The sequence below is a fragment of the Schistocerca cancellata genome, chromosome 1 (assembly GCF_023864275.1).
Source record: "Schistocerca cancellata isolate TAMUIC-IGC-003103 chromosome 1, iqSchCanc2.1, whole genome shotgun sequence".
NCBI classification, from domain to species: domain Eukaryota; kingdom Metazoa; phylum Arthropoda; class Insecta; order Orthoptera; family Acrididae; genus Schistocerca; species Schistocerca cancellata.
The window spans coordinates 732,335,338-732,362,547 of record NC_064626.1 but is presented as its reverse complement, the minus strand read 5'-3'; the positions used below and the strand labels follow the sequence as shown (position 1 = coordinate 732,362,547).

General features: G+C 43.8%; 1 protein-coding gene across 4 annotated transcripts in view; it reads right to left on the bottom strand.

The window, feature by feature from the left end:
- Nucleotides 1–27,210, bottom strand: part of LOC126185297 (protein unc-13 homolog 4B) — a 509,766-nt gene that overhangs the window by 74,587 nt on the left and 407,969 nt on the right. For all 4 annotated transcript variants that reach the window (XM_049928118.1, XM_049928117.1, XM_049928119.1 and 1 more), the window contains exon 2: nt 23,540–23,831. In XM_049928118.1, coding sequence (XP_049784075.1) covers nt 23,540–23,831 — 292 coding nt within the window. The remainder of the gene's footprint in view (nt 1–23,539; nt 23,832–27,210) is intronic.

Sequence of the window (27,210 nt, the reverse complement as noted above, 5' to 3'; positions counted from 1 at the left end):
GGAAGGATGGGGAAGGAAGTCGGCCGTGCCCTTTCGGAGGAACCATCCCGGCATTTGCCTGGAGTGATTTAGGGAAATCACGGAAAACCTAAATCAGGATGGCCGGACGCGGGATTGAACCGTCGTCCTTCCGAATGCGAGTCCAGTGTCTAACCACTGCGCCACCTCGCTCGGTCTCAGACGGAAAGCACTTCGACCTAAGGAAGAGAGCTTTAGTTTCTCCAGTGATTCGTCATGATTCTTTCCAGTTTATATCCGTGTAAACAGGCAAGCTTAAGCGTGACTCATCTAATGAAGCAATCCGTCTGCCGAGCTCCCTGACGCATAGGCGTATTCTTTGAAAAGGTTTGCGTTCAATGCCTGTCAATCACCTTTTATTACTTAGCTCACTTGTAATGTCAGGCTGGCTATTCGTCCAGTTTTCGTCACACGATACTTCCGTAGTTAAATTCGAATTCAGTTTAAAAATTATTATATTCTTTCGTAATTATGCATATTTAACTGTGTGTATTAAACCAAAATTTTGAAAGAGGCATATTTTTAAGGGCAAAATACTGTAAATTTCTTCCTTTTGATAATGAGGATGTAATTAAAACTGAAAACAGTTCCGTGTTTCGAGCACGTGTATTACCGTAAATGTAAAACGCAAGCTGCTTACTCATTAAAAGAAGAGGGGACTGATGACCATATATGTAAAGTTCCACAGTGCTCAGAGCCATTCAAAGAAGTGCAAATGATATGAAACTTTCAGGACATTCAGAGCAGCGACATCTGTAAACGGCAATGTGAAGTGGGTTTAAGGACTACGGTAGAAGAAAGTGTGTTATCATATACACAGGCGAACTTTACATTAGGTAACTGTATCCAGTCAACCAAGAAACGGTAACATGACCAATTTATGAAGTTTTAAAAGCCATTAGTGGTCATCCTGTAGCCAATGTGGTACGTTGTATCGTGAACATGCATGTCATTCAATACCTTGTGCTAATAACGTGTCGCGTCAGTGGAAGACGAGTGGTAGAAAAATCAGGCGAATTGTAAAATCAACTTAGGTAACCTAAACTTGGCGTTAGTTGAGAATCACATTCGCCTCTTCGTACGGAGAGTCCGATTGTTGACCAGTCATTAGTAGTACAACCCAGCGCGCTTCTGCGGATGTGGCACTTCGTGCGGCGATAGTTCGACAATGTCTGACGTGCTGCGACCTGCCCTGGTAACATGCACGCGTTCGAGCAGGAAATCTTCCGTTTCTGGAAATTCGTGAACATGCTCGATACAATTCATGATATTTGTAACGCTTGGGGCAACGTCAAGATATCAACAGCTCGTTGCTGCAAAAAAGTTGCTACGTCCTCCACTGAAAGCAGATTTGATGTTACAGCAGTGAAAAATGTGCTGCTGCTGGTCTGACCGAGATTGTGAGACAAATTACTGGTTGTGAAGACGTACACAACGAAAACACCCACGACTAATTGATGATGTCTATGAACCGGAATTTGAGCAGCTACGTGAGGCAGATGTAGTGAACAATGTGTTCGGTAGAGGAAGAGCGCGAAGACGAGGCTATCTTGGAACGAGCAGTCACGAATTCCAAGGCACGGAAATGAGCTTATCTGTCATTAGAGTATGCAGAACGCAGTTCGTCTGACTGTACCGATTTTTCGGCTTTTCGGAAAATGAGAATCATCAGAAAAGAATTATTTCCCCTAGAACGAAATGAAACTTAATGATAGGAAATCGGCGTGTCTTTCGCGTAATACTATAATTAAGTCGTCCGTTTACGAAGGGTGCTTTCAGATGTTAGCTGTGGCACTTTTTGTAAATACGATAGCAGTTTCTGGTAAAAAAATGTGTTTTTTTATTATCTGTGTTTTTTGGTTATCCGCGTAGTCTCCACCTCACGTTAACCCTGATAATCGGGAGCTTTTTCCATTTCCACTTACTCTGGGTCGGTGTTTATACAGTGAGATAATGCAAGTCACGCGGGACCTCCTAACATCTTGTCGGACATTCTTTTGCCCGGCGCAGCGCAGCAACTCGACGTGGCATGAACGCAACAAGTCGTTAGAAGTCTCCTGAAGAAATATTAAGTCATGCTGTCTCTGTACCCGTCCATAACTGCGAAACTGTTGCCGGAGCAATATTTTGTGCACAAAGTGACTTATCGATTACATCCCATAAATATTCGATGGGATTAATGTCGGGCTATATAGGTTGCCAAATCATTCGCTCGAATTCTTCAGAATCTTCTTCAAAATCGTCGTGAACAATTACGGCCCGATAACATGGCTTATTGTCACTCATAAAAATTCCATCATTGTTTAGGAACATAAAGTCCATGGAATGACCGAAAACAACAATTTCACTTAAATGTTCGGGTTAGATGGACCAGAGGACGCAGTCCAGTTCAAGTAAAAACATTCCGCACCATTATGGAGCCTCCAGCAGCTTCACAGTGCTTTGTTGACAACTTATGTCCACCGCTTCGTGGGGTCTGCGCCACAGGCGAACTTATCACTGGCTCTTACCAACCGAAATCTGTACTCATGTGACCAGGCCACCGTTTCCTAGTCGTTTAGGATCGAACGGATTTGGTCAGGAGCCCAGGAGAGGCGCTGCAGGCCATGTCGTGTTGTTAGCTAAGCGTCCGTCGTTTGCTGCCATAGCCAGTAACGCAAAATTTTATCGCACTGTCCTAACGGATACGGTCGTCATACGTCCCCCTTTGATTTCTGCGCTTATTTCACGCAATGTTGTTTGTCTGTTAGTACTAACAACACTACGCAAACGCCGCTTCTCTCGGTCGTTAAGTGAGGGCCGTCGGCCACTGCCTTGTCCATGGTGAGAGATAATGTCTGAAAGTTGGTATTCTTGACACTGTCGATCTCGGAATATTGAATTCTCTGTTTCCGAAATGGACTGTCCCATGCGTCTAGCTCGAACTATCATTCCGTATTCAGAGTCTGGTAATTCCCGTCATGCGGCCCATCACTTCGGAAACCTTTTCACATGAAACAGCAGACTACAACTGACAGCTCAGCGAATACCTTGCGTACGCGATACTACCGCTCTCTGTATACAGAATGAGCATATCGCTACCCCGTGACTATTGTCACCTCGGTGTTTTGCCGCCGTTGCTCAGCGGTGTGCGACGCTTATCGGCCCGCCGGCCGCCACATAGCGGGTCGAGCACTGGGTCTATGTCCGGAGTGTTTCCCGGTCGTCCCTTTCAGCGCCGCAGGCCGTGTAAACAAGCCGCGGCACAGGAAGCGCGGAGAAAGGGATTGGGAAGTGAATAGCGGCCGCTGTTTGTAGCGGGCTGGCCGGTCACGGCCACACGTGGCGCGCCGTACACGTGTTTACGTTTGCGCTACTGTAGTCTCAGCACGCGGATGCGCCGCAAATATTTAGGACATCGATCATCTATCGGCTCAGCAACTCGTTTCAAGCAGCGTATACACGCGCTCAGCTTTCCAGAATATAAAGTGACTTGATAGGGTGCAGAAAATCCTTCTTCCACGAGTTTATTTGCATTCTTTTAGCACAAACTGTGAAATACACATAGCCGCATATTTTCAGTCACGTTGTTGTTAGTGGTTCAGCCTACCGTAAGTATCGGCCAACATGTGTACGGACGTCATTGTTGTTAAACATCCTCCCCTCCCAACAAAAGAAAAAAAAATAGGTCAGCGTTCTTCAAGCACAAATTAAGTTTCCACAGGTAGGATGCGTGGCTTCACTTTTGTTATTCAAGTAGCTAGGACGGATTTCTCGTGTGTTTCAACCGAAATCAAATAAATCCAAATGAGCTTGTGGTAAGATCCGGATATTACGCATAAATTTTATTGGTAGTTATAGCTGGTGAGATATTTCAATCACTGAAAACGAAAACTGACAGAACTGTATGCGTATTATCGTCGGAACAAACTTCGTGACTCGTCTCAGAGCGTCCGCAACTGCTTACTGCCGTCCTTTCGCCGCTTGTGAACTGTGTTGAGGCGGTACATCATTAAATGTAGATACCTATCAAAGGTAGATGATAATGAAGAAGATAGCAATGGAAACATTGTTTGTAGCGTACAAAATTAACTACACAGATGTAAGAAATGTATAATTTAACACTGCGCGAGGAAGAGAGGTTCTCCAACACCCTACTTGGCACACTGCAGCTACAAATGGTATGTAGAAAGTCTTTTGTTGTAGAAAATGTCGATAAAACAAAAATATTTCTTGCTGTATCTGGCGGCATCGGACCATTGGATGTGTAACGCTTGACATACGGTCTTCAGCAGGTGATGGCGAGGGGGAGGAACAGAGCGACTTGACCAATGTCGGACACAATGATTTTTGTGTCGGAATACGTCTCTTGGTAATAAAATCTAATCACTGGTTTAACGCGTTTATTACTATTTGGAATGTTACGTGATTAGCGCAAACACAATATTGCAGTAGGGAACGCATATTTTCGAAGAAAATTTCAGCCTGATCAGCCTGAAATTTCTTTGATGACATTTCCTGTACTTTCGTCGGACCGTGACTCAGTGGCCGATCTAACGTGACCACATCCAACAAGTTTTCCACTGATGTGTTGCAGATACTGGTAGATGTGCTCGCTCCTGTACATGTGGAACTCAAACGACGCGCAGATGTGCCGCTTAACGTTGTGTGGAGTGTGCACAGAACTGAAGCCCAGGCTTCTCAAGACAGACACTTGAATCGACACACAAGCAGCAGTTTTGGGACACTAGGGTGAAATTTTTATTAGTGAAAAGATCATGAATGCTAGGAGATACTAGCAGTAAACTTAAAATGCTGCTATGCGTACGGGCAGATGTTTTCTTAAAATGCAGTCAATCTTAAATTCTACGCCTCTATTTGGATTGGAGCATTCATGTTTCATTTTGGTAGAGGGGGAAGAGGACTTGGGAAAATATTTTTAAATGCCGACTTAGTTATGCCCTAACAAACTGTGGGGAAAAGGGTGATTCACTGCGTCTAACTAAGAGTACTGAAGCTACTGTTTCCTTTTTTGCATTTACTATTAGCGCCGTTGGATTGTGGCTGACTTTAATCATTATCCACGAAAGTTCCCTTTCCATGCACACTTAAAATCCCTGTTAGCCTATTTCTTAGTACGTCTACATGAACACTCTGCAATTCACACTTAAGTGCCTGCCAGAGGACTCATCGAACAACTTTCACAATATTTTTTTCCCGTTCCCTACTGCAATAGCGCGCGAGCTTTGATGTACTTTATTACAGTGATCATTTCTCCCTATGTAGGTGGGTGTCAACAAAATATTTTCGCATTCGGAGATGGAAATGGGAAACTCGTGAAAAGATCTCCCCGCAACGAGAAACGCATTTGTTTTTATGGGTTCCCACGCCAACTCGCGTATCATGTCCGTGACTCTCTCTCCCCTGTTTGGCAACAGTACAAAATGAGCTGCCCTTCTTAAACTTTTTCGAAGTCCTCCGTCAATCCCATCTGGTAACGATCCAATATTGCACTTCAGAATTCTAGCAGAGGATGGACAAATTTAGTGTACGGCAGTCTCAGTGTACTGCAAATAAAACGCAGTCTTTGGTTCGCTGTCCCCTCAGAATATTACCTGTGTGATCGTTCCAATTTAAGTTGTTCCTAGTTGTACTTCCTAGGTACTTAGTTGTGTTAACGGCGTGATTTATCATGTAACCGAAATGTAAAGGATTCCTTTCAGTACTCGTATGGATGCCCTTATATTTTTCCTTATTTCGGGTCAACTTTCACTTTTCGCATCATACAGATACCTTGCATAAATCATTCTGCGATTGGTTTTGATCATCTGATGACTTTACGAAACAGTAAATGACAGCTTCATCCGAAAATAATCTAAGATGGGTCAGATTGTTCCCTGAATCGTTCATATAGGTTAGGAACAGCAGAGAACCTATTACACTTCCTTGTGGAACGCCAAACATCATTTCTGTTTTACTCGATGACTTTCAAACAGGAAATCACGAATCTAGTTGCACAACAGGGTACAGCTATGCACCATCGACTGTTTTACACGCTCAAGAATTCCAGGAGTTTGGCGTACTAATTCCGCGGCTGAGATAATCTAACAACTAGGTCCTCGTGAGTATCGACCGGAGTCTCGTAAACTAAACTCTTCACATGCCACGAGAAGAAGTGACATGTCTGGTGACAGAACTGGCCACGGAAAAGAACCACCACGACCAATCCATTGACGTCCAAACTGAACTTCAATGTTCAAATAACTTCCGTGAATTCAGCCAGGTAACACTTTCAGCGACGGTCGCTGTTACCTGGTTGAATTCCCGGAAGTTATTTGAAAGTTGTATACGCCAGGAGAAACTCAGGTCTCACATTGAACTTCAATGTGGTTCCTGACATCGAGTGCAAAGTGTGCCGGCGCCCTGTCCTGTTGAAAACACCTAAGCTGACGGATTCTCAGCAGCACATCTCTAGGAACAGTGGGAGGGTATGCTGAAGGGATGTTTTTTTACATGACTCCGTTCAGTGTAACAGAAAGTGGTGAGGTCCCATCGCAAAATCGTTGACAATACTAGGCCATACATTCGCAGCAACTTCTGTTGATAGGATCGACACAGCAGTCCCTGTGGATTTTCGCCACCTTATACCTACTGTTGAACATGCCCTTTCTTTTTAACATTACCTCGTCTGTAAAAAATACGACAGCAAAGAAATTGGGGTATTCTGTACACGCCACTCGAAATGGAAAGTCCACTGGCTGCAATGTTTGCGCTTTCTGTGGATAATGCAGGCGCAATTGTTCGCATAAGACTCTCAAAATACTTGACTTGTTTGTGTTCAGAGTTCTTACAACGCTGTGACTGCTAGAGGCAGGATTGTTACCAAACGCATGTAAAACATTCTCTTCCGTACCCCGTGTTCTAGCACACCCCACGCATCCACTATCTTCCATTCTAACAAAGGAGGATCCAGCTTCTCTTTGGCGCCTATGTACAGATGCAAATGTACAGTGATTCGGTTGCGCATAGCGCCGTTGTCCTACTGTTCCATCGAATACAATGAAATCATACAGAAGGTGCATATGAGCCAACTCTTCTTCAGTAAATCTATCCATAGTATTGCAGTGTATCAGTGTAAACACACAAATAAAACTGCAAGAAAACAAAATCCTAGAGCCGTCCGCTGTGGCCGAGCGGTTCTGGGCGCTTCAGTCCGGTCGCAGGTTCGAATCCTGCCTCGGGCATGGATGTGTGTGATGTTCTTAGGTTAGTTAGGTTTAAGTAGTTCTAAGTCTAGGGGACTGATGACCTCAGATGTTAAGTTCCATAGTGCTTAGAGCCAAACCCCTAGACAGAACCAAGCAGTACTGAATATCTACTGGAGGGATATGGGATAAGGAGAACATTACTGTTTTGAACAGCAGTCGCCGTGAGCGATTCGTAATGTCGACATTTGTACTGCTGTACACTGTTTTGAGTGCACTACAGATACAGAGATAATTAGGGCACGAAACCAAACGAAATGCTGTTAAGTTTGAGACGAGCCGCCAAATAGTGGTAATCCCTAGTACCAAAATACTCCGAAGGTATCCCTGTAAAACTTCAGAAAGTTTGTAGGTGGAGTTCTGATTCAGCTCGTATGTACAAGGTGGCCAGAAATAGTGTGAAAAGCTTGTAATGGTGTTGCGGGTAGCTTGTGCTGATAATTGTTAAGAAAAAAAAACCCGATAAGTGTCGCCGTTTCCGAGATAATTAGCATTGACGTTAGCCAATCAGACCGTTGCGTGCGCAAATTCAAGCGCCCCGCCAGGCACAATTTGTGTCAGTGTTTCTCGTAGCGTAGATGATAGCGCACAAGGCTGCCCAGCCTTCGATACTTATTACCGCCCCACGCCCAATTTTTGTATTGCTCTCGTTTGGTTTTAGGAAACCAAACGAAGAACACATTTGGCGACACAGTCTCTGACGGAACAGATGAATTTGCGCGTGCAACGACATGTTTAGCTAATTTCAATGCTAATTCACATGCGAACTGCACCCGATCTCCGTGGCTGAGGTAGCTAACGCAAGCTTGTGCGATGGCGCTCGATCTGGGAAAAGGTACGTTCGAAGCGGTTCACTACCAGTATTTGGCCAGCACGTAGAAGAGAGGTGGTGGCGCACAGTCCCTGATCACCAGTGTGCATTAATGTCTTGGTATAAATACTAAATCTCTCCGTAGCGTCTCATGAAGTGTGAGCACTTGACACTGTTGATGGTGGGACGTCCGTCGGATGGCTACGTTAAGCTTGGCGGCACAATTGGCGGTATTCGTGATGAGTAGACCTATGTGCCGACGCCGTGTTTCACCCTTTCCCTTTTCTCATATTAATAGTCGCCATCATCATCATCATCATCATCATCATCATCCAAGTCACACACACACACACACACACACACACACACACACACACACACACACACACACACATGTAGTATTACAAAAAGTGTGTACTGGAGAATGTTGTAAATAAACAAACAACCAATTCGGAAACGGCGCAACGTGTCGAAATTTTTTCTTAACAGTTCTTTATAAGCACAACCTACCCTGCACCGACCTTAAAAACTTTTCATCCAGACTGTTTCTCGCCATATTCCCTGGATGATCAACTAGAAACATTATTGGATATCTTTTTAAATGTGTTTTACGGCAGGTCAAGTTCATTTATGTTGTATGAAGATAAAAAGGGTCATGTATTCATCACTTGTTTTACTATATTTTCATTTTAGGGTTTTTTTTACCAAAAAAACTGTCATCTGACTGATGAACGTGAAGTTATGACAGCGCAGGTGCCTTACTCTGAACAGAGACCCGCAAAACGCTGGTACCAAGCTGATGTATCTTTAAGATTTTATGCAAATCAGTTTGCACTTATTGAACATTAGGATTCTTTGGAACCTAATTTCGTGGCTATTCCAGCTGGCGGGGAGCAGAATAAACTCGACTGAAGCCTGGTAGAATTGAGCCACAGGGGTAAGCTAGAGGAGGACTCTGGGAACGTGTGCTGCCTGGCAAGCGGGTCGCTGTGTGAGCGGTGCAGACTCAGCCGAACCGCCCACGCTGGCGTCGCGTCAGCTTCTGCGTGTGCCGTGCATGCCCGCTGTCAGCCGAAGCAGAACATGACTAACGCCCAGCGGTGCACTCGAGTCTTCACAGAAAGTCCGCAGTAACTGCTGTGTAGCACAGCAATCCAACACGAACTAGCCAAATGCATCGATGAACAGCACTCTTAACAACGCGGATACATACCTATGTCTACATCAATACTCCGCAAGCCACTCGATGGTGTGCGGCAGGGTATTTCTGGTACCACTACCTGATCCACCCCCGCACCCCCCCCCCCACCACGCCGCTCCCATTCCCTGTTCCATTTACGAATGGCGCATGGGAAGAATGATTATCGGTAAACCCTGTATTACCTCCAATTTCTCCGATTTTCTCGTTGTGGTCATTTCGCGAGTCGTATATCGGAGGAAGTAATCTGTTGTCCGACTCTTCACTGAAAGTATTCTTTCGAAATTCCGACAGTAAACTCCTCCGTGATGCACAATCCCTCTTTTGTACCGTCTGCCACTGGAGTTTGTTGAGCATCTCCGTAACCCTCTAGCGCCGACTAAACCACCATGTGACGAAACGCACTGCTCTTCGTTGGTTCTTTTCTATCTCTTCAATCACTCCTACCCAAGAAGGGTCACATAGTGATGAGTAATAGTCAAAACCGGTCGAAGAAGTGTTTTACAAGCCACTTCTTTTGGGGATGAGTTGCATTTCCTTAACATTCTTCCTATGAATCTCAGTCCAGTATCTACTTTTCCTACTTGTTTTATATGATCATTGCATTTAAGGTCGCTCCGGATGGTTACTAGTAGAAATTTTACGGTAAACACTGTTTCCAGCAGTTTTTCAACAGCAGTGTAGTTGTACAGAAGTGGATGTCTTTTTATATGTATGCGCAATATGTTACATTACTGTCAGAGCCTGCACCATTCATCAATCCTCTGCCGGTCATCCTGCAAATCGGTACTGTCTTCTGGCGTTGCTACTTTCTTACAGACAACCGCATCATCTGCGAACAGTCAAAGGGCATCCGACGCTTTTTACCAGCAGTAACGGCGCTATCGCACTTCCGTGGGGTTCTCCGGAAATTCCCTTTACATTTGCTCCGGTAAAAGTGACGTTGTGGGTTACATCTGCAGGGAAGTCCTTGATCCAGTTGCAAACCAGGTTCGATACTCCATAAGTTTGTATATTTTTGTTTTCACCGAACCGCAGAGCAGAACGGTGTCAAGTGCCGTTGTCTACAGCGCTGTGTATCTCGTGGAGGAACAGAGCGAGTTGAGTTTCGCAAGATCTCTGTGTGCAGAATTCAGGATGATGTTTATAGAGGAGATTTTCGTTCTCTAAAAAGTCACAATTCTTCAGCATAAAACAGCCCTTCATTGCTCCAGCGAGCTAAGATTAACTGCTGCCACTAGGGGAACAAGTTCTTTCGCATAATCTGTGCTGAATTTCACAGTTATCTCGTTTGGTCCTGTGCCTTTCTTCTACAAAGCCATTGTAGTTGCTTTTCTATTCCGCGATCGCTTATCTCGATATCTGCCATTACGATGCTCGTAAGATGATTGAAACGAGGGATCATTAAGATATTCCGCGGTGAAACAATTTCCTCAGACCGAATTCGGTATTTCGGCCTCCACTGTTTCATTTTCCGTTTCGGTGTTAGCACGGTCCCTGAGTGACTTAGTAGATGATCTCGATCCACTTACTGATTTTACGTAAGACCAAAACCTCTCAGGGCTTTTAATCAGACTGCGTGGCAAAATTTTACTTTCAAAGTCACTGAACGCTTCTCTCGTTGCTTTGTTTACGCGTATTATTAAACCACAGTTGGTCTTTCCCATCCCTAAAGGCCTTCCTCGGAACATACTCGCGCAAGGCATACTGATCGATGCTTTTGAATTTTTTTCCACTTGTGCTATACGTCTTCTCTCTCATTTCTCTTACCACAAGATTTTAAGGTAGCAGATAGCTGCAACTTGCCTTCACTATGTGCTGTACTGCGCCGAAGACTATAAAAATATAGTCAATGACTAGCTTAGCGCCCTCTGTTTCACTCACGCAGACTGTACAGTCTGCACAGTTTTTTCTTTCATTAATTCAATTTTTATGTTGTTCGCACATTGCAACACTTCTAAACTTTTCACGCTAGTTAAAGCCACAGAAGCATGGTCTTTTCCGAAGGTACTTCTGACCAAGAAGTGATTCTGGTAGCTTGAGTCCAAGGTTTCTGTTAACCATGCCTTTTGCGTTGTTGTGGTGATATTTAAATAGCAACTTTCATCCCCCTAACACGCAGTTCTTTATATCCAACGGAGAAGTCAAATGCCAATTTTCATAGCTTTAAAAATTTTCATATAACGAAATATTTTCTTAAAATTTTTCATTCCCTGTTTCACCCCCTTAAGGGCTGAATTTCAAAAAACATTAAAACACGAATTTCTTTACTTCTAACAGAGAAGCCAAATACAAACTTTCATACATATAGCTTTAATATACTTTAGTACTTCTTTCATAATGATTTATATTAAAAATAACTTATTATTAGACACCCATAGGAGCTAAATGTCCAGAAATGCTGTAACACATTTTTCTTTATTTCTGATTTAGAAACGAAATACCATTTTTGTAGGTCTCGGTTCAAAATTGCCTTAACAGCGACTAATTAAAAATAAACTTCTCATCCCCTATTTCACCCCCTTATGAGAAGGACTTTGAAAAACACGTTCTTAAACGACGCCTACAGTATAAGAACAACATCCTTTCCAAATTTCAGGTTTCTATCCTTAGAGGTTTTGGGGCTGGGCGATGATGAGTCACTCAGTCGGGACATTGCCTTTTATATATAGATATTGGTAAGTAATGATGAATGAACTGTCCGCAGCTCGTGGTCGTGCGGTAGCGTTCTTGCTTCCCGCGCCCGGGTTCGATTCCCGGCGGGGTCAGGGATTTTCTCTGCCTCGTTATGACTGGGTGTTGTGTGATGTCCTTAAGTTAGTTAGGTTTAAGTAGTTCTAAGTAATAGGGGACTGATGACCATAGATGGTTAAGTCCCATAGTGCTCAGAGCCATTTGAACCATTTGATGAATGAACTTTTGATACCTTATGGCACTTGAAGGTACTGGCCGTAATACCGAGTTACGAGTTGGTCTCCTCACGACGGAACCACAGGACAACTGCTGACAGACGCAGCCAAGAATGAGACTCGTCGACGAAGACACTCCCTCACTAGGTATGGTACGCCGCTCGCCTCACTCTTTGATAGCCCACCCTGATAGCAGCCTCGTCATAGTTCAGATCCAGCAGCGATCCTGCGTCGTTAGTCAGAACTGTATACAAAAGTTCATAGTTGAATGTGAACTGATACTTGCCGGTCAGGTCACTTAAATTTGTGTTCCACGATTGTATCAAATTTACATCGTGCCCAATATAAACCTGGATTTCTTCCAAAGTTTAGTTTTACTGAAACTGATCTAATGTTCACTATACGTTGCTCTATCCATTCGACGTCCTCTACAAGTAAAACCTTAGAACTCTCATATAGGCTTGCTACGAGTAGTGTGTTTACATTTTGCGGCGTGCACTACAGCTGTATCGGTTATAAGCTAAGTACTGACAAACTTATTTGTGCTTTGTAATACAGTTATTAAATTTAATAGATTTCAGCGGTGTTGCGTGCCGTTTGTGGCGAAATAACGACTTAATAAACTTGTGTATTCGTTCTCTCGCTGTGTTTTATAGAGTTTTCAGTGTGTTGAAGTCGTTCAGTAAATTTCGTGCTTTAGTTTTCAACTGACGTTTATTATTTTTTCTAGTGAAATATTTCAGTGAAATTTTCATTTAGTGTTTTAACTTCGCTTAGTGTTACAGTCGTAGTTTTAATTTTTTGGTTTTAACTAATAATTTTGTGAAGTTTTGCTGGTATTGGTATCGCCTGTGTATTAGTAGTATTAATACAAGCAGCTGCTTTCTTAGTAGGCAGAGAATTTCGAGATCATTATTGTTAGTTCTTAAATAGTTCTACTGGTGTAACTGAACTTTGGTAACGTAGACGTATAGTTTTTTTCAGTAACTGTAAAATTTTATCATGAGTGAAAAGTGTGGGCTCTGTCGTAGGTTTGTGAGTAGTGGATTACGGTGTGGGATTTGTTCAAAGTATTTTCATTGGGGGGAATACAGTGGGGAAGCCAGTGGTCATTTTAGGGAGATCCTCTCCTGGGAATGTAGAATCTGTAGTAGAAACAAGTTAATAGAGGAGCAGGAGCGTAAGATCTGTGCCCTTCAGGTGCAGTTACAGTGCGCAAAGGAGGAACTACATAGGTTGAGGAGGGTGAATGGTGGTGGGGAATGGGAACTGGCAGTTGGCAAGAAGGTAGCTGGGAAGAGGAGGTATTCAGATAGTTTTACTTTGCATACATGCAATAGATACGACCAGCTGTCAGAGTTGAGTGGAGAGGAGCCTTGTGTAGCCGTAGATGTAGGTAACTTGCAGCAGTCCTCAGCAATTAGGAGGCCTAGGTTAGTTGCAAAGTCTAGCAGAAAGAAGATTCTGCTGCTAGGTAGTTCCCACGGTAGAGGTGTGGGCCAACAGTTGCAGGAAGTGCTTGGGAGTGAGTACCAGGTCACCAGCATGTGAAGCCTAGTACAGAGTTGGCTCAGGTGACTGAAAGCATAGGGGAGTTATGTAAGAATTTTACGAAAGAGGATCAGGTAGTGATAGTGGGTGGAGCAGGGAACAGTCTCGATAGGGACGGGGAATATGATTTCAGTGATGACTTGGTTAAGATAGCTACTCAGACTGGTGGCTCTAATGTGCATTCCGTGCAACTGTTTCAGCGTCATGATCGGCCTCACCTTAATGCGGCTGTTAGGCGCGTTAACGTGGGGCTGGGGAGGGCACTGATGGCGGAGGGCATGGATCACATCTCAGTGGTGCCAGTTGGGTCTATCAGTAGATGGTGTTTCACTAGGCATGGCCTGCACCTCAATAGGTATGGGAAGGGGAGGCTGGCTAAGCTTGTAGGTGACAGTGTAGTGGGTGGTGGTAGTGGTATCACTCATGGAAAAATTCCTGTAGTAGTTCGTGTTAGAGCTGCACCTTTTTTTAGACTGAAGTCAGCTGATAGGTATACCTGCTTAAAGGAAGTGCCTCTAACTAAGGGCTCACCTCCAGAGGATGTAATGCTTCCAGGTAGAGAAGGAATTAGCATATTTCATCAAAATATAAGAGGTATTAGAGATACAGTTAGTGAACTGCTAATAGATGTTAACTTGAAATTATTGGTATTTCAGAGCACCACTTAAATAATTTGATAATTCAGAGGCTTCCTTTACCAGGCTACAGATTAGCTGGCTGTTTCTTGAGGAGTTCCTTGCGGGGTGGGGGAGTGGCTCTGTACGTAAAAAACAGTATTCCATTTGAGTCCATAGACGTATCACGACACTGCACTGAACAGATATTTGAAAGTTGTGCAGCATTAGTTGAATTTAGTGAAACTAAACTTCTAATTGCTGTTGTTTATAGGTCCCCTAACTCCGACTTCAGAGCATTTTTGCTTAAGCTAGAGAGGGTTCTTGATTCACTTTGTAGGAAGTACTAGAAAGTAGTTATATGTGGTGACTTCAATATTAATTTTGTACATGATTGTGTAAGAAAAAGGATGTTGGTAGATCTCCTAAATTCATACGATCTGATGCAAACTGTTTTTTTCCAGCTAGGGTGCAGGGGAACAGTAGCACAGTCATTGACAATATTTTTATTCATTCTTCATTACTAGATGGGCATTCTGTTAGTAAAAGGGTGAATGGCCTTTCAGACCATGATGCACAAATTTTAACACCAAAAGGTTTTTGTACTCAAACCAATGTCGTATTTAATTACAAACTACATAGGAAAGTTAATTCAACAGCGATAGAGAGTTTTTCAAAACTTGTCAAGGAACAAGAGTGGCAAGATGTTTATAGTGCCGATAATATAGATGATAAATACAATGCTTTCCATAACACATTTCTCATGCTCTTTGAGAGTTTCTTTCCATTACAACATTCTAAACGGGGTACTAGCAGTAATGGACAGCCCGGTTGGCTGACTAGTGGGATAAGGATATCATGTAGAACAAAGCGGGAATTATATCAAAATGTTACAAGTAGTCACAATCAAGCTACAGTAGCCCATTACAAACAGTATTGTAAGGTGCTTAAAAATGTCATTAGCAAGGCAAAAAGTATGTGGTATGCAAATAGAATAGCTAATTCACAGGATAAAATTAAAGCCATATGGTCAGTTGTGAAGGAAGTGTCTGGTCAGCAGCACAAGGTTGATGATATAAAGTCAGTTCGCAGTAATAATATTTCTGTTACTCATAAATCAGATATATGTACAGTATTTAACAACCATTTTCTGAGCATTGCTGGTGAATTAAATAAAAATTTAGTTTCTACAGGAAATCATATAAATTTCTTAGCAAATGCCTTTCCGAGATCGACGTCTGAAATACCTCTGTGATACAGACAAGAGGGAGATTGAGTAAATAATTAAATCACTGAAGACTAAGGACTCTCATGGTTATGATGGAGTGTCTAGTAGAATATTAAAGTACTGTGCTGCACATGTTAGCCCTGTATTTAGCCATATTTGTAATTTTTCCTTTAGGAATGGTCAGTTTCCTGAGCGATTAAAGTACTCAGTAGTAAAGCCGCTTTATAAAAAGGGAGAAAGGGATAATGTAGATAATTTTAGATCTATTTCTACGCCATCAGTGTTTGCAAAAGTTATCGAAAAGGCTGTGTATGTAAGGTTATTGACCATTTTATATCAGACGATTTGCTATCAAATGTACAGTTCGGCTTTAGAAGTCGTTTGACAACTGAAAATGCTATATTCTCTTTTCTCTGTGAGGTACTGGATGGGCTAAACAAAAAATTTCGAACGCTTGGCGTATTTTTTGATTTAACAAAGGCATTTGACTGTGTTGATCTCACAATATTGCTCCAGAAGTTGGACCATTACAGAATAAGGGGAGTAGCTCACAATTGGTTCACCTCTTACTTTAGCAACAGGCAGCAAAAGGTCATTATTCACAATGTTGATAACGGCTGTGATGTGGGATCTGAGTGGGCTACTGTCAAGTGGGGGGTGCCCCAGGGATCAGTGTTGGGGCCGCTCCTGTTCCTTATTTATATAAATGATATGCCCTCAAGTATTATGGGTAACTCTAAAATATTTCTGTTTGCTGATGACACTAGCTTGGTAGTAAAGGATGTTGTGTGCAACATTGACACGGTTTCAAGTAGTGCAGTACATGACCTCAGCTCATGGCTTGTAGAAAATTAACGTTAAATCACAGTAAGACTCGGTTTTTACAGTTTCTAACACACAATTCGACAAAACCTGACGTTTTAATCTCACAGAACGGGCATATGATTAGTGAAACTGAACAGTTCGAATTCCTAGGTGTTCAGATAGTAAGCTGTCGTGGAAAGCCCACGTTCAGGATCTTGTTCAAAGACTTAATACTGCCATTTTCACTATTCGAACGGTATCGAAAGTGAGTGATATTTCGACACGTAAATTAGTCTACTTTGCTTATTTTCATTCACTTATGTCGTATGGTATTATGTTTTGGGGTAACTATTACCATTCTAGAAGGATATTTTTGGCTCAGAAACGGGCGGTTCGGGCAATAAGTGGTGTAAGTTCACGAACCTCTTGTCGACCTCTGTTCACGAGTCTGGGTATTTTGACATTGGCCTCTCAATATGTATATTCCTTATTGTCGTTTCTTGTTATCAATATTAGTTTATTTCCAACAATAAGCAGCTTTCACTCGGTTAATACTCGGCAGAAATCAAACCTCCGTTTGGATCGGACATCCTTAACTCTTGTGCAAAAAGGTGTGCAGTATACTGCTGCATCCATTTTCAATAAGCTGCCACTCGAATTCAAAAATCTTAGCAGTAATCCACGCGCTTTCAAATTGAAACTGAAGAGTTTCCTCATGGGTCACTCCTTCTATTCTGTCGAGGAGTTCCTTGAAAAATTAAGCTGATTCTCATTGTATAGCTGATAGCGTTTGCTTAAACTTATGGACTGATTTTCTTGCAGGTTCATGAACATTTCTTTTTTATCTGTTATTACTTTTATGTTGTTAAGTTCATGTACTGACACGTTCCATGACCTTGGAGATTTGCTCCTCAATTTGGTCCTACGGAACTTGACGCGTAAATAAAATAAAATAAAAATACGACGTATAAAATCTATTAACGTGTCTTACGTTTTCGTAATAGTGGTGAAACTATTCAGAGACATTGTCAGGATAGCTAGGGAACAGCTATCCATGCTGCCAAGCACATTTAGATATCAAATTTCAGTTTATGGCTTTGAATCGAACCATATACGTAAACGTCAGATAATACTACTTAATCAACACTGATCAAGGTGACAGACTATAAATTTCGTGTAATGTGAGTATAGTTATTAAATCGAATTAGATCTCACTTTGTTCACCACTGCTCCAAAATATATCCATCGTATTATCAGCATTATAAGAGCTAGAAGTAATGAACATAAAATGCAACCTGGCAACAGCAAAATCAGACATAAGAGAGAAATATGCAACTTCTAATGTAAATTTAAGTATAAAGGAGTCTTTTAGAAAAGAGTTTTCTACACTTACAATCGATGCAAACCACTGAAGTTAACTGCAAATAGTACTTCCCACTGTACTGTAACACATTAAGTTTTCTTCCCCTCCCACGCAAGTACAAAGCGCGAGAAGAATGACTTCTTAAACACCTCTGTGCCTGCTGTAAGTTAATACTGATCTTCGTGGCCCGTGCGGGAGTGACAAGCAAGAGAGTAGTACATTCCTAGACTCATCGATTAATAAGGTTCTTGAAACCTTTTAAGCAGATTTTCGAATTTTCTTTCATCAAGTGGCTGCCAATGTCACGGAAGTTGCGTGACACTCGTCCATGAGTTGCCATTCAAAATGGTTCAAATGGCTCTGAGCACTATTGGACTCAACTGCTGAGGTCATAAGTCCGCTAGAACTTAGAACTACTTAAACCTAACTAACCTAAGGACATCATACACATCCATGCCAGAGGCAGGATTCGAACCTGCGACCGTAGCGGTCGCGCAGTTCCAGACTGTAGCGCCTAGAACCGCTCGGCCACTCCGGCCGGCCGAGTTGCCATTCTGTGTGTGCATTCAGTCGTATTTGATAACCTTTAGCAATATTCTAGGATGTGTCTCCACCGTGTTTTGTAAGCAACCTGTTTTCTATACTGAGTTTTTCCAACATCAAACGTCAAACCATGGGCTGAACCAGCTTCATCTATTACACTGAGGTGACAAGAGCCATGGGATAGCGATAAGCACATATGCAGATGGCGGTAGCATCGCGTGCAAAAGGTTGTGCGTTGGTGGAACTGTAATTTGTTCTCAGGTTACTCATATGAAAATGTTTCCTATGTGGTTATGGCCGCACGATGGGAATTAACAGATTTTGAACGCGGAATGCTAGTTGGACCTAGGCGTATCGGACATTCCATTTCGGAAATCGTTAGGGAATTCAATATTCCGAGAGCCACAGTGCCAAAGATGTGTCGAGAATACAAAATTTCAGGCATAACCTCTCACCACGGACACCGCAGTTGCCGACGACCTTCATTTAACGACCGAGAGGAGCAGCGTTTGTGTAGAGTTTTAAGTGCAATACGGCGTTAAATAACCGCAGAAATCAATGTTGGACGTACGACGAACGTATCCGTTAGAACAGTGAAGTGAAATTTGGCGTTCATGGGCTATGGCAGGAGACGACCGGCTCGAGTGCCTTTGCTAACAACACGACATCGCCTGCAGCGCCTCTCCTGGGCTCGTGACCATATCGGTTCGACCCTAGGCGTCTGGAAAACCGCGGCCTGATCACACGAGTACCGATTTAAGTTGGTAAGAGATGATGGTAGGGTTCGCGTGTGGCTCTTCATTTGAAGGACATTCTAAACAATACGGCCGAATGGTTTGGTCACCCAGATCACCCGACGTGAATCCCATCTAACATTTACATGACATGATCGAGAGCTCAGTTAGTGCGCAAAATCTTGCACCGGGAACACTTTTCTAATTTCAACATGTCTGCAGGGGACTTCCAACGACTTGTTGAGACCATGCCACGTCGAGTTGCTGCACTACACTGGGAAAAACGATATCCGAAACGATATCAGGAGGTATCCCATGACTTTTGTCCACCTCAGTGTATTGAGTCTATGTCATTATTCCATTACACATTCACGCAAATTGTTATGCTCAACTACTTGAATGAGTTCAATGATTCCAAATGTGACGCATTGATGTTATACACTGAAGCGCCAAAGAAACTGGTATAATCGTGCGTATTCAAATACAGAGATATTTAAACAGGCAGAATACGGCGTTGCCATCGGAAACGCCTATATAAGACAACAAGTGAGGCGCAGCTATTAGATCGGGTACTGCAGCTACAATGGAAGGTTATCAAGAATTAAGTGAGTTGGAAAGTGGTATTGTCGGCGCACGAGCGTTGGGACACAGAATCTCCAAGGTAGCGATGAAGTGGGGATTTCCTCGCACGACCATTTCACGAGTGTACCGTGGATATCTGGAATCCCGCAATACATCAGATCTCCGACATCGCTATGGCCAGATAAAGACCCTGAAAGAATGGGACCAACGACGACTGAAGAGAATCGTTCAACGTGACAGAAGTGCAATCCTTCCGCAAATTGCTGCAGATTTCAGTGCTGGGCCATCAATAAGTGTCCCCGTGCGAACCATTCAATGAAACATCATCGATACGGGCCTTCAGAGCCGAAGACCCACTCGTGTATCCTTGATCACTACACGACACAATGCTTTACGCCTCGCCTGGGCCCGTCAACACCGACATTGCACTATTGATGACGGGAAACATATTGCTTGGTCGGGCGAGTCTCGTTTCAAATTGTATCGAGCGGACGGTCGTGCCCGGGTATGGAGGCAACTTCATGAATCCATGGACTCTGCATGTCAGCAGGGGACTGTTCAAGCTGGTGGAGGCTCTGTAATTGTATGGGGCGCGTTCAGCTGGAGTGATATGGGACCGCTGATACGTTTAGACACGACTCTGACAGGTGAGACGTACGTAAGCATCCTGTCTGATCACCTGCATCCATTCATGTACATTGTGCATTCCTACGGACTTGGGTGATTCCAGCAGAACAATGTGACAACCCACACGTCCAGAAATAATACAGAGTCCTTCCAGGAACACACTTCTGAGTTTAAACACTTCCGCTTGCCACCAAACTTCCCAGACATGAACATTATTGAGTTTCTCTGGGATGCCTTGCAACGTGCTGTTCAGAAGAGATCTCCACCCCCCCCCCCCCCCCCCCCGTATTCTTCCTGATTTATGGACAGCCCTGCAGGATTCATGGTTTCAGTTCCCTCCACCACTATTTCAGACATCAGCCGAGCCCATACCACGTCGTGTTGCGGCACTTCTGCGTACTCGCGTGGGTCCAACACGATATCAGGCAGGTGTACTAGTTTCTTTGGCTCTTCAGTGTAGATTTAGTGTGTCCTCAGTGAAAGAGAAAAAGAATTAAAGGATATGTGGAATGGAATGAAAATTGAGTACAGAAAATCGGTTGAGAATAAATCCGCGAAAGACGCAAGGAATGAGTATTAACAGAAATGAGATTACCTATAAATTTGACAGCAAATTAGTAACCACGAAGTAGGTGAAGCGAAGCATTACTATGCCTTGGACGCAAAGTATCACATGATGGACGAAACAAAGAGGGTATAAAAAGCAGACTACACTGGCAAAAGGGGAATTCCTGCTCAAAACAAGTATAGTATCAAACATCGGCCTTAATTTGAGGAAGTAATTTCTGGGAATGTAAGTTTGGAGCACAACATTGTATCGTTAAGATAGGAAAACCAGGAAAGAATAGAATGGAAGCATATGAGATTTAGTACCACAGAAGAATGTTGAAAATTAGGTGGAATGATAAGATAAGGAAATAGATTACTCGCAGAGAAGAAAGCAACATCCGGAAAACATTGGCAAGAAGATGGGACAGGATGATAGGACTTGTATTAAGACATCTGCAAATCACTTCCACTGTACTAGGGGAGCTGTGAATGATAAAAACTGAAGGGGAAAATAGAGGCTGGAATACATCCAACAAATAATTGAGGACGCAGGGTGAAAGTGCTATTCTGAGGTGAAGTGGTTGGCACAAGACAGGAATTCGTGGTGGACTGCATAAGACCAGTCAGAAGACTGATGAGTAAAAAAAGCACTGCTTTCTTGCGTTTTATAAGTTCACAATTTTATTTTTCTGGGCATTTAAAGCAATTTCCTAATCTTTACACCACTTGAATGAGTGGATATCTATGCAACTTTTCTCTGGTAGTAGTTCATTACAGATAACTGCATCACTTGCAAAAGTCAGAGGTTGCTATTAACATTGTCTGTCTGCTTATTGATATACAAAATGAGAAGCACGGAACTCGACTCACTTCTTGGGATTCACCCGAAGGAAGGAAGGAAGATTACGGTTTAATTTTCCGGAAGGGAAGAATTGGGAAGGAAATCGGTCGACGTTTGCCTTAAGCGACTTAGGGAAATCACGGACAACATAACTCTGGATGGCAGTCCTCTGTAACACTAATCCACGATGTTATTACTGCCACAGATCGCTGTGTGAGACGTCTGTCGAAAGCAAGAGAACATGCTGCGTCCTTCCTATCAAGAAATCCTTCATCCAGTCACCCACTTCGTATCACGCTCTACATGATCGTACTTTCGTTTGAAACAGGTGGTGTGGTATTGAATCAAGTGCTGTTCGCCTTTTATTGAAATGAAAGGTGGGCGACAAGAAGCTAAGTTTTTAAAATATGGTGCTACAGGTGAAAGTTTAAGAACAGAGGAATACGATGTCTGTTCAAAAAATTCCGGAACATTCGTAATTTCGCGCCAATGGTGTTTTGGAGTGAAATGCGGTTGGCATCCTTGGACCCACCTGTGTTTGTGAAACTGCCAGAAGTTTAATTGCTTTATGTTTGTTACTGTCCATTGCTGTATTGAATAGAACGATGTGTCGCTCGACTAGCGACTTTTGATATGGCAGAGTTACAAGGACAACGATTCTGCATTAAATTTTTCATGAACCTGAGGAAACTCCTTTCAGAGACATACTAAATGGTGCAGGAAGCCTACGGTGATGACTGCTTAAGCCGTACTCGGTGTTACGAATGGTTCACACGATTTAAATATAGTCGGACAGAAGTTGAAGATGACTCTCGTTCAGGACGTCCTTCGACGCCTAGCAACGACGCTCATGTCAGGAACGTCAACGAAATTGTGCGTGCCAATCGAAAACTGACTGTCCGAGAGATTGCAGAAGAATGTAACATTTCAGTTGGATCATGCCACGAAATGCTGATCTTGGAATGCATCGTGTTGCCACCAAGCTACTGCCATGGTTCATGAGTCAAGACCAGAAAGACCTTTGCTTCGCAACCTGTGAAGAGCTTTTGGATAGCGCAAATGAGAACGAGATGTTCCTTAAGGGAATCGTAACTGGTGATGAGACCTGGGTCTTCGGTTACAATGCTAAAACCAAGGTTCAGTCTTCACAATGGGTCGGGGAAGGTTCTCCTAGACCAAAAAATGCTCATCAAGTCAGGTCAAATGTCAAAGCCATGGTGACAGTTTTCTTTGATTTTGAGGGATTAGTTAATCACAAATTTGTGCCACACTGACAAACTGATAATCTATGGTACATCAGGACATGCTGCGACGCCTATAAGAAAATGTGACAAGGAAACGGCCTGAAATGTGCGAGGATAATTCAATGCTCTTGCACCACGATAACGCATCAGCACATTCATCCGTGTTGGAGCGAGACTATTGCACAAAAAACGAAATCACTGTTCTGCCTCATCCTCTGTACTCTCCAGACCTGCCTCTTGCGTTGAAAGAACGAAGATTTGCAACGATAGACGCGATAAAAAAAAAAAAAAAGAAATTCGCAGACGACGGCGCTTCACCAGACCCAGCAAGCAAGACTGCTTCCGGGAGGGTAAACTTCGTTGGGAGCGGTGTATCAATTGTGAAGGAAAGTATTTTGAAGGAGACTATGCACAATAAGTGAAAGGTAAGAGTAGAAAAATTTTGTGGAATAAGTTCTGTAATTTTTTGAACAGACCTCGTACATCGAATAGAGATGAAATACAATTGACTAAAAGATTTGATTTTGGCTGCTCTTCCACTGAGCTAAGTACCTCGCAAATTAGATCATGGTTCTCCCCGTAAGTGTACATCGGCAACGTTGCCTGGAGAACCTCATATTCCATTAGAGCAGTAGATCGGCAGGCACTGTGCGCGTAGACAGACACAGAGGGTACTCACGTTCCAGCCCATGGCGTCCGAGATGAACTGCTGCTTGTCCGTCTCTTCGGGCTCAGAGTCCGAGTCCGTGGGCGGCGGCTGGGCGCCGCCCTCCGCCTCGCCATCGCCCTCGCCGGCAGCGGCGGCAGCGGCGTCCTCCCCCGCCGACACGTCGGCTCCGTGGCCAGCATCAGCGCCGCCATCGCCAGAGCCGCCCTGCAGGGCGCGCTCGTCCGCAGCCGCCTCCTGGTCCGCCTGCTCCTTCAGCAGCGAGCCGAACTTTTCGAAGAACCCGCCATCCAACTCCTGGATTCTGAAACAGGCACAGAGCACTTCCATTAGATCACAGTTGGGGCTCCCGTGAACATACAGTAGCCGATGAAAGAAATGGGAAAAGCACGATCTGTTTACACTTCATCATTAGAATACCAACAGATTGGCCGTGGGGCATCACTGCACCAACCTTCAAAAAGAAAGTAAGCCCTGCTCAGTGTTCTGATTAACACCCAGTCAGATTACTGAGACATGCGATGAAGATCTTTGAACGCTTTCTCGACAAAAGGATTCGCGAGATGGCTCAGATCACAAAGAATCGAGCTGGATTTATGAAAAATTGTAGCACAGCTGACGCAATCGACACTGCGCGGCTGCTCGTTGAATATACTGCGAAAAGAACAAGCCACCGTACAGTGCTTTTCTAGTCCTCGGAAAGGCTTTCGATCGGATACCAGCTGCCGTGATGTGGTTAGCGCTTCGAGACCATGGCATTCCAAGAGTACCTAGTCTACTGCGTACCGCTTCTGTATGTACAACCGAGAAGGTATGTCCAAGTGGCTGCAGGAGTGTCAAATTTCTTTCGCATCACAGTATGAATCCACAAAGGCTCAGCTTTATCACCACTGCTTATTCTTCTGACGGACACATCAGACCTGCACATGCCACTGCAATGTATACTTCTCTATGCTGATGTCATGTTGGCTGTGGAGAACAAGTTTGATCTCCAGCAATGAACACAAGAGTGAAACCTCCGACTCGCGCGATATGGCCTGCATATCAGCAAAATGAAAACTGAGTACGTGACATCAGATGCGCGAGACGTTGGGACCATCAGCGTTGACGGAGAAGACCTACCCTCAGTATCAAAATTTAAGTATCTTGCTTCTACAATCTCCGGCGATGGGCAGCTTGCAGACGAGGGCAACAAAAGGACGCTCCCAGCCACGATGAAGTGCTAAGTGAAAAAAGTCTCCACATGCGATCGTCGGCATAAGGACCATCTGAAGTCAATATCTACCGGGCTGTCACTCTTCCTGTTGCTATCTACGGCCTCGAGTGTTCTCCAGTTACAAAAAGAGACAGAACGACGATCGGGGGTCACTGAGACTAAGATGCTTAGACGTACAGGTGGCATCACTCGACTGGATCAAGTTCCGAACGACACTATCGGGCAATGTTTCGGCGTCGCACCGATACAGAAGAAAATGCGAGAAAGCCGTCTGCAATGGTTTGGACATGTGCTGCTCTGAAGAGGGCGATACCATTGCAAAAGCAAACATACACATTTGAAGTCGTACGAGACAGAAGCAAGGGACGACAAAGACAGCAATGCGGTGACAATCTCCACAACGACCTAAAGGCTGTAAATCTTCCTTCAGACATGATCCACGATCGAACGAAATGAAGACAGCGAATCCACTCAACAGATCCTGGCACTATTCTGGAGAAACGCTACAGAAGAAGAATATGGCATGCGGTCTCCATGCTGTCAGTGTACGTTTGCTTGGTGAGGTACACACAGCACTGCGAATTGTGTTAATTTTGACCGAGGATATGAAAATGTAGAAAAGTTGACGTCGAAGCGCTGCAATAATTTACAGTGATGCGTTTAGTCAGTAAGACTGATACTGAATTTAAGAATTTCTTCTTATTGCTTACAGATTTATCTTTAAGAGACGGTTTTGTTTTTCCAGGAAACACTATATAAAACGCTAACCCCCAAACGAATATATGTAATTCATTGAATTAATGTAATAAAACATGGTTTTTCTGTATTTTTTTATTTTTATCTCAAAACGTCTTATTTTCTGATAATTCTAGTATATTTTATTCGAAAGAATCCAACGACAGATCTGTCCGATAGAAGGTAGTTTTGTAAAGGCCAAGCTTACGTTTATTTTCTTTCCACAGATATTTCGTGTGGCCTGAGGAAGTGATAAAATACCATTTATGTGAAAACTGTGGACTGCAGTCAACGGAAAAATTCTGAGCCTCATGTCAGCCTTGAAGCAGCATATTTAGATTAACAAATATGGCTGGAAGATTATATCCTGGGGTCATATCTCTAGGGAGATGAGTCATGGGCCGCCCGCAGTGCATCCCAACACGGCCTACTTCAGTTCGTCTTCGTAAGTGGGTCACACAAACCTTCACATGGCTCACAAGACTCTCTGTGTGTCTAGAAGACGTCAGAATACAGCAAAACATAAATGTAAGGCTACCCGTTTTGCTCCTCACGTTTCTTGCCTGTAGGAATTTGCTCTATGGAAACCGGTTGCCTTAGTATTACTTCACACTTGCTAGACAACTGGATCACTGCTTTTGTTATTGTGGTCTGCAGTCCGAGGAGTGGTTTAGTTCGTCTCTCCACATCTGAGGTCATCAGTCCCCTAGAGCTTAGATCTACTTAAACCTAACTAACCTAAGGACATCACACACATCCATGCCCGAGGCAGGATTCGAAACTGCGACCGTAGCGGTCCCGCGGTTTTGACTGTAGCGCCCAGAACCGCTCGGCCACTCCCGCCGGCGTCTGCTTAAATACTGAGCCATACTGCCTCCATAGCTGTCCATAATTGCAAAAGTGTTGCCAGTACAGGATTTAGTGCACGGACTTACCTCTCCATTACGTCCCATAAACGTTTTTTTGGGATTCATGTCGGGCGATTTGGGTGGCCAAATCATTCGCTCCAATTGTCCTTCGGTGGACTACGTTGTCCGTGACGAGAGATAATGCCTGGAATCTCGTATTCTGGGCGCACCCTTGACCTGTGGATCTCGGAATGTTGAATTCCCTAACGATTTCCGAAATGGAACCTCCCATGTCTCTACCTCCATCCGCCATTCCGCATTCAAAGTCTTAATTCCCGTCATGCGGACGTAACCACGCTGGAAACCTTTTCACACGAATCACCTGGGTACAAAAGACAGCTTTGCCAATGCAGTGCTCTTATTTCCTGTGCACACGATACTACCGCCAATGACTTTTCTTTTCACCTCAGTGTAAATACTGTACGAAACTAGAATAGAACTGAAAGACGAAATGGAAAGGCTAGGAAGGTAACAAGCGAAAGTAGCTTTCTCTATCGACTTCCGCTCTGTAACATTACTTGGCGAAGAATGCTGGCAACATTTTGGGAACGAAGAGCTGAAGATAACAGCCCTGCATGCGAGAGTCAGGGCGGGCACGTGGGAAGTTTAACGTGGGCGGGGAACGGGGAGCAGGCGTCTGCCGCCCGCCGAGCTCGCCAGGAATCTGACGGATATGACGCACGCCACACTGTGTTCGCGTTATTTTTACTGTCCGCTGCACCACAACACGGGGAAGATGTATGCGGTACCGCCTGCAGTGTTGCTTAAATATCCGAACGTGGCGTCAAGGAGTTGTTGATCAGCGGCAGCGTGCATGTCTCGGT